The sequence below is a fragment of the Engraulis encrasicolus genome, chromosome 9 (assembly GCF_034702125.1).
Source record: "Engraulis encrasicolus isolate BLACKSEA-1 chromosome 9, IST_EnEncr_1.0, whole genome shotgun sequence".
NCBI classification, from domain to species: domain Eukaryota; kingdom Metazoa; phylum Chordata; class Actinopteri; order Clupeiformes; family Engraulidae; genus Engraulis; species Engraulis encrasicolus.
The window spans coordinates 7,639,362-7,646,861 of NC_085865.1; the positions used below are offsets into that span (position 1 = coordinate 7,639,362).

Here is a 7,500-nt window from a genome sequence, read left to right on the forward strand (position 1 = left end):
AACTCCGTGTCATCTGTCGTCATAGATACAATCTGAATGTTTATGCGAGATAGATAGCGTGCAACCAGTCATTCGAGTCTTGGTTACATTTTGAGAATTGCATTGCATTGACTTGAACGCTAAAAAAATTGGGTCGCGACCGAATGAGAGTGGAAAATGGTGGGTCCCAAGACTGTTCCAGTTGAGAACCACTGCTCTAAGCAACCCAGTCTGGTGCTTTACCGCACAAATACACCTACCACGACAAGAGCGAGGTGAGCGACGGAAGTAATTGACTTTGTATTGAGTCGCGAGACAAAGGCGATTCTGGAGAGTAGCCCCTTAATGCGCGCCGTACCTCCAGTGGCACGCTGTAATAGTCATTGAAATGTAACTACCATAGCACTACAATACTATGACACAACACAGGCCTTTTAGTAATGCACCACGACTTGTTCATTACTATACTGGTGACAACACATTTATAAAGTCGTGTCTTAAGGGGCTAGAGCGATTTGCGCGATGAGCGCGACAGTTTGAAGTTGAAATCCTTTCAACTTTCTATGACGCGGTTTGGTGTCAAGCCACGAACGCCAATGACTGTAGAGAGGTCAGTGACCACAGCCAATGGGAATGTTTGAATGCTTTGCCTTCTGCTTGTAACGGACATACTGTAGTCTCTTCAATCGCGCGTATCGCTCTGTCGCTTGAATCGCATCGCGCCTGGTCTAGTCGTGCAGTTGTGCATATTTCAGTAGTTCAGCAAGGGTAGGCCTACTGTATGTGGAAAGGTTTATCCAAAGAAGGTGGATCTAACAAGAAGCACCATTTTGTTTCTTTTCCGGTCTCCACTTTATGTCGGGTGAACGCCCCTTTAGGAGACCTTCGGTTAGGAGACCTTCGGAGTCCTGAGGTTGAGAATAAATGAAGTCCCTTTAGCGCTGTAGATGGCGGTAGCGGACATCTTGCGCAAACACCTCAAAAAGAGAAGAAGAAGCAGAGAACAACGCCCCCTTAGGAGACCCAACTTGAGCACACGCTTTTGCATTGAGTGGACGTGTTTTGCGATATCTTGTTCTGATTCAGTATTTTTGGTTGATCTCTTCCTACTTGCACTTCTGTTATTCACCCTCCAGAACTCCCGCTTCCAGACGTACCAGCGCATATGGAATGTGCATATGCACGTTTATCTGTGTGTGTACGTGTGTGTGTGTGTGTGTGTGTGTGTGTGTGTGTGTGTGTGTGTGTGTGTGTGTGTGTGTGTGTGTGTGTGTGTGTGTGTGTGTGTGTGTGTGTGTGTGTGTGCGAGCGTGTGCGTGTGTATGTGTGTGTGCGTGCGTGTGCGTGAGCGTGTGTGTGTGTGTAGTGTGCAAACCTTTTTTTTCTTCACTAACATTTATCACATTTATTTGTCTTCCGTTTTCTTTTCCTCACCCTGCAGAACTCGCGCTACCAGACGTACCAGCGCATGTGGAACTTCATGCACTCCAAGCAGCCCAGCGTGTTTGTGAAGAGCACGGAGGAGGGCATCGCCCGGGTGCTGAACTCCAACTACGCCTACCTGCTGGAGAGCACCATGAACGAGTACTACCGGCAGCGCAACTGCAACCTGACGCAGATAGGAGGCCTGCTGGACACCAAGGGCTACGGCATCGGCATGCCTATTGGTAGGGGAATACAGATACACACACACACACACACACACACACACACACACACACACACAGACGAACAGACACACACACACAGACACGCACACGCACACACACACACACACACACACACACACACACACACACACACACACACACACACACACACACACACACACACACACACACAGACGTACACACACAGACGCACACACACATACACACACACACACGTGCACACACACACACACACACACACACACACACACACGCTTCTGCCGCCTGCTCTCCCATACAACGTCAATTACTTCCGCATCTTTCCACGCGTTCAACGCCGGCGGTGTGATCGCGGCATTAGGGCACATACAGTGATGCGTGAGAGTATATGACCCTTCCAGACATGGCCACTGTTTTTTTGTATAAAACTTTTGTATTTGTGTTTGCAACGTTTGTATTTTTGTTCTTCGGTATCAAAAGAAGCTTATTTCACCAGGCATCCAAATGCTAATTTCTAAAGCACACTTTACAAATACAGGAGAGTTCTGCCATTAAGACTCAGAGAGAGGAATTCGTATTTAACGATTTAATGTTAACATAGTTGACAATGGAATTGGCATAAGTAGACAGTATTTGGCGTAGGTCCAATCATCAGCCCGGGTCTTGCGGTGGCGGATCAAGTAGAGCCTGCCGTAGCCGTGCAGCAGGAACTGGACCTTTAACCCCCCGGACAGGAAGACTGGGCCCAACTGGTGGTGGTGGGGATGGAGGAGGAGATTTCCGACCAGCCATGCCAAGGCCAGCAAGAAAGGAGAGTTAGACACATAGCTATAAAGGAAATGGCAGCCGCTGATTGGCTCTGCGAAATGCACAGGTGACCTGAATCTTCCTGGCAGAACTAACGCAGGCTACATAACAGTTGAATGAAATGAAAGGATTAAGCACAGTGTAAGTGACCAAGTGAGATTATGCATAAGGGTACGACACCATCAGCGAATGCCAAGTGAAAGGACACATAACCGCGCGGTCACACCGCCAGCGTTGAAAGAGCCACAACGCTGCTGACTCCTGCCTGGAAAGCACTTGTCAGGGGCGTTGAATGCGGCGAACGATTCAACCTGAAGCGTGCGACCAAGAAGCTCGACCAACCGAAGCTCGTGTTTAGGAAAATGTGAACATTCCATTGGCTGCCGCCTGCCGCTGCCGAGCTCATTACATATTTTTAGATGAAGTTCAACTTTTGACGCCCTCGGCTTTTGACGCTTTTGACTTGCGGCTTTTAACGCTTCTGCCTCCTGCTCTCCCATAAAAAGTCAATTACTTCCCCATCTTTCCACGCGTTCAACGCCGGCGGTGTGATCGCGGCATTAGGGCACATACAGTGATGCGTGAGAGTATATGACCCTTCCAGACATGGCCACTGTTTTTTTGTATAAAACTTTTGTATTTGTGTTTGCAACGTTTGTATTTTTGTTCTTCGGTATCAAAAGAAGCTTATTTCACCAGGCATCCAATTCCTAATTTCTAAAGCACACTTTACATAAAGAGCAGGACAGCGCTCCAAGTTTTGTGGTTTATTGCCTGTCGGACGTTTCGGGGTTAACCTTCTTCAGTGTCGGGTTTGCCGTTTCACTTTGTTTAAGTTGAGAGCGTTACACCCCTTAGTTTAATTAAAGCACACTTTACAAATACAGGAGAGTTCTGCAAGGGGTAGAGGGCAGACATCCCCATAACCAGATGATAATCCACATTTGTTCAACTAAATATCTCTTTTTTGCGTATGTAGTATTTGTAAAAGTGTGCTTTTCAAATTAGGATTTACAGGTCTGTTAAATGAAGTTCCTTTAATGTTTGTTTTTTTTGTTCTTTTTTTTCAAAAACAGTGACCGTGTCTGGAAGGTTCACATACTTTGAATCAGCACTGTATCTGGACAACCCTATTTTTGGTATTTCATTAAAGGGACACTGTGCAGGAAATGGTCAAAAAGGGTACTGCAACTATGCTGCTTATTGAAACTCGGCTGCCTATTGCCAAATTTGATCTTTACATGAAAGTTTGCTGAGTAATAAACACATATTTCCTAGTATGGTCCAAGTAGAGTAATTTTTGCCGCTAAAAATGGCTATTTTTTAAAAATTCAAAATGGCGGACCATGGAGAAGATCCCCCTTTTCATGTATGAAAAGTGCAATTTTTTCAGTGATGAATACTTAGTCAATGAATATTTGAATGAATGAATGAATGAATGAATGAATGAATGAATGAATGAATGAATGAATGAATGAAACAATGAATGAAAGTCAATGAATACTTAGAATTTGATGGTGGTGGTAAGTATTCATGAAAAAGATAACATAAGTGAATGGGCAGCATGAATTCTGGAAATAAACAACAAAAAATCTCACACAGTGTCCCTTTAAGAAAAAATCCGATGACCAAGCTGGAGGGTATGTAAGGGCATGTACTACGTATCTGGACATCGCTATTTTTGGTGTTTTATTAGCAAATGCAGGTGTTTCAGGGGGCATATCTGGACAGCAGCATTTTTATCAGTGATTTGCGCATTAATTAGTCTGTGAGGGTGTGTAAATTTAGCCCCGCTCAAGGGGAAGCTGTCCTTATGGGGAAGCTGTCCATATGGGACTGACTTGATTTGTTACCTGCTGACGTACGTACTTGCAAATGTGTGTGGAGGAGGTGATGGTGGTGGTAGTGGTGCGGATGGTGTGTGTGTTTGTGTGTGTGTGTGTGTGTGTGTGTGTGTGTGTGTGTGTGTGTGTGTGTGTGTGTGTGTGTGTGTGTGGGGGGTTGTGTGTGTGTGTGAGAGAGAGAGAGAGTGAGAGAGAGAGAGAGAGAGAGAGAGGAGAGAGAGAGAGAGAGAGAGAGAGAGAGAGAGAGAGAGAGAGAGAGAGAGAGAGAGAGAGAGAGAAAGATATATAGCAGTTTAATGTTGCATGTTTATTTATGCAGGCCGGTGCGTGTTTGAAGGAGAGCAAGATGGACAGAGTGTTAAAGAAGGGTTGTGGAGAGAGGAAGGTGGTGCAGGGTAGTAGAGCGAGAGAGAGAGAGGGTGAAAGAGATGCGCTATGTACATTAAAAAAAGGAAAAAGAGGGGGAAAGAGAGAAAGGTAGAGAGGTAGAGAGAGGTAGAGAGAGAGAGAGCAAGAGAGGGAGAGCAGGAGGGAGAGAGGGGGTAGGGGGGGAGAGAGAGAGAGAGAGAGAGAGAGAGAGAGAGAGAGAGAGAGAGAGAGAGAGGGAGAAAGGGGGTAGGGAGAGAGAGAGAGAGAGAGAGAGAGAGAGAGAGAGAGAGAGAGAGAGAGAGAGAGAGAGAAACAGCAAGAGACATAGATGGGGATGGAGAGCAAGACGGTGGGGGGTGGGCGGGGTCTAGAGAGCAGGGGTCACATTATCACACTGTTCTCCTTTCAGCTGTGTATGAGGCTTCAGCTTACCCTGTTTGTGGTCAGCAGAGAGAGAGAGAGAGAGAGAGAGAGAGAGAGAGAGAGAGGGGGGGGAGCGAGAGGGAATAGAGAGAGGGGGGGAGGAGTAATAGAGAGAGAGAGGGGGAGAGATGCAGAGAGAGAGAGAGAGAGAGAGAGAGAGAGAGAGAGGGGGGGAGAGCAGGAGGGAGAGAGAGAGAGAGAAAGATAAAGAGAGAGGTAGGGATGGAGAGAAAGAGAGAGGGATGGAGAGACAGAGAGAGAGAGAGAGAGAGAGAGAGAGAGAGAGAGAGAGAGGTAGGGATGGAGAGAAAGGGTGCAGGGGAGGGTGGAGGAGTAGAGGCTTCAGCTCACCCCTGGCAGGCAGCTGTGGTCGTCTCTGGCAGATGTATTGTATGCCTGCTGTCTCCAGGCCAGTTTGGGCAGGGATGAGTTTGACCTTGTGGTGGGCGATAACAAACGCCGCTTGACCTTGTGGGCAATAATGGACACCGTTTGGCCTTGAGGTGCTCGATAATGCTGTCCATTTGACTTAATATACTCTGTTTTTCTTCCTGCCTGAGCTGCTCTATTAGGCCGTGATCACATAGGACGAGGGTTTCTGCCTACAATCCACGATGCACGACCAGCTGATTTATCTGAAGTGATCACACCGAGCGTGGATCCACTGCCCATTCGAATGTGACCATGTGACCAGGCAACGTAACGGCTGAACTGTCACTCGCAACGTAGCCTAATCGGTGCTGTTGTGTCATTAAATGCTGTGAAAACGTGCACAAAATGCTTTGTCCATTCATCTATGCTCTCCTAACGTCGGATAGTGAATCTGATATGAATATTGATAACGGTCTCCTATCGAACATCTGGAAATCCGCCGCGGATTTTCCGCCTTGAGTTGAACTTTTTTCGACTCGATGCGCCTGGCGCGGAGAGGTGGAGAATCCGCAATCCGCCTTGCGCTGACATTAGACGCGCAATCCGCTCATTTCCATTGGCAGACAGTAGAACACATCCGCCTCCTACTGTAAAATCCGCGTTCGGGGCAGTCATGGGTGAGCGGTTAGGGCGTCAGACTTGCATCCCAGAGGTTGCCGGTTCGACTCCCGACCCGCCAGGTTGGTGGGGGGAGTAATCAACCAGTGCTCTCCCCCATCCTCCTCCATGACTGAGGTACCCTGAGCATGGTACCATCCCACCGCACTGCTCCCCATGGGGCGCCACTGAGGACTGCCCCCTTGCACGGGTGAGGCATACATGCAATTTCGTTGTGTGCAGTGTGCAGTGTTCACTTGTGTGCTGTGGAGTGCTGTGTCACAATGACAATGGGAGTTGGAGTTTCCCAATGGGCTTTCATTTTTCTTTCACCTTTCTGTGTGATCGCGCCCTTAGCTTGGGTCATTCAAGACTTTGAAGATTCTCATTCACCCAGGCCCATGCAATCCATTGCCTGGTTGTAAGCAACTGGACTTCTCCTTTCAGCTTGAAAGACATTTCATATCTTATCTGTGGAATTTCATCAGTTTCTTGGTTGATGTAAGAAGGGAATATTAGTAGAGATGCACCGGATCCTAAGTTTTAGGATCCTGCCGGATACCGGATCCACTGCTTAAGAACCTGCTGGATCCGGAACCGGATACCGGATATTACGAAAGGGTTGAAACACATAGCCAACTCGCACACGTGGGAATATTAGTACATATATACTATACAGCTCTGGTCAGGGCCGGATTAACACACAGGCTAGATACGGCTGCAGCCTAGGGGCCCCACAGGCAGGATATGGCTGCAGCCTAGGGGCCCCACAGGCTAGATATGGCTGCAGCCTAGGGGCCCCACAGGCTAGATATGGCTGCAGCCTAGGGCCCTCACAGGCTAGATATGGCTGCAGCCTAGGGGCCCCCACCTGCCAGGGGGCCCCTGGAAGGCCAAAAGTCAAAAATTGTGGAATTATGACAGGATGCAATATTGAAAAATTAATGTGTCATATTGAGTACAGTTGGTAGATTAGTTATCCTTAACTCCTAGTTCATAATTATGACACTGTCTATGTAAATTTGTCCCGAAATTTGCCTTCTGAGGGGCCCCACAGCAACCTGTAGCCTCGGGCATCGGGGATTCAGGGCCGTCAGCCCTATCCAGACGGGGGGTGGGGGGGGGAGGGGGGGTGTAAAAGTGCCCGCATCAACTTTGATTTTGATGTTGTATAATTCCTTACTGACTTAAGCTATGACTACGAAACTTGGTGACTTTTCCTAAAATTTAGTGGGCTACAATTTAGTACCAAAAGATTATGATCATCATTTTTGCCGTTGCCTTCTGCGGGGCATCGGGGCATCAGCGCCGTCTTAACCTGGCCCTGGCTCCAGCACAGTGTTTCTCAAACTTTGTTAGAGCGAGGACCACTTTGAAATGACAGTAGCGACATGGCAGAT

The 7,500-nt window shown here is 47.7% G+C and overlaps 1 protein-coding gene across 1 annotated transcript in view; it reads left to right on the top strand.

Moving 5' to 3' along the window:
* Positions 1-7,500, top strand: part of grik4 (glutamate receptor, ionotropic, kainate 4) — a 327,283-nt gene that overhangs the window by 297,159 nt on the left and 22,624 nt on the right. The window contains exon 16 of the mRNA XM_063207522.1: positions 1,421-1,646. Within this exon, the coding sequence (XP_063063592.1) occupies positions 1,421-1,646 (226 nt within the window). The remainder of the gene's footprint in view (positions 1-1,420; positions 1,647-7,500) is intronic.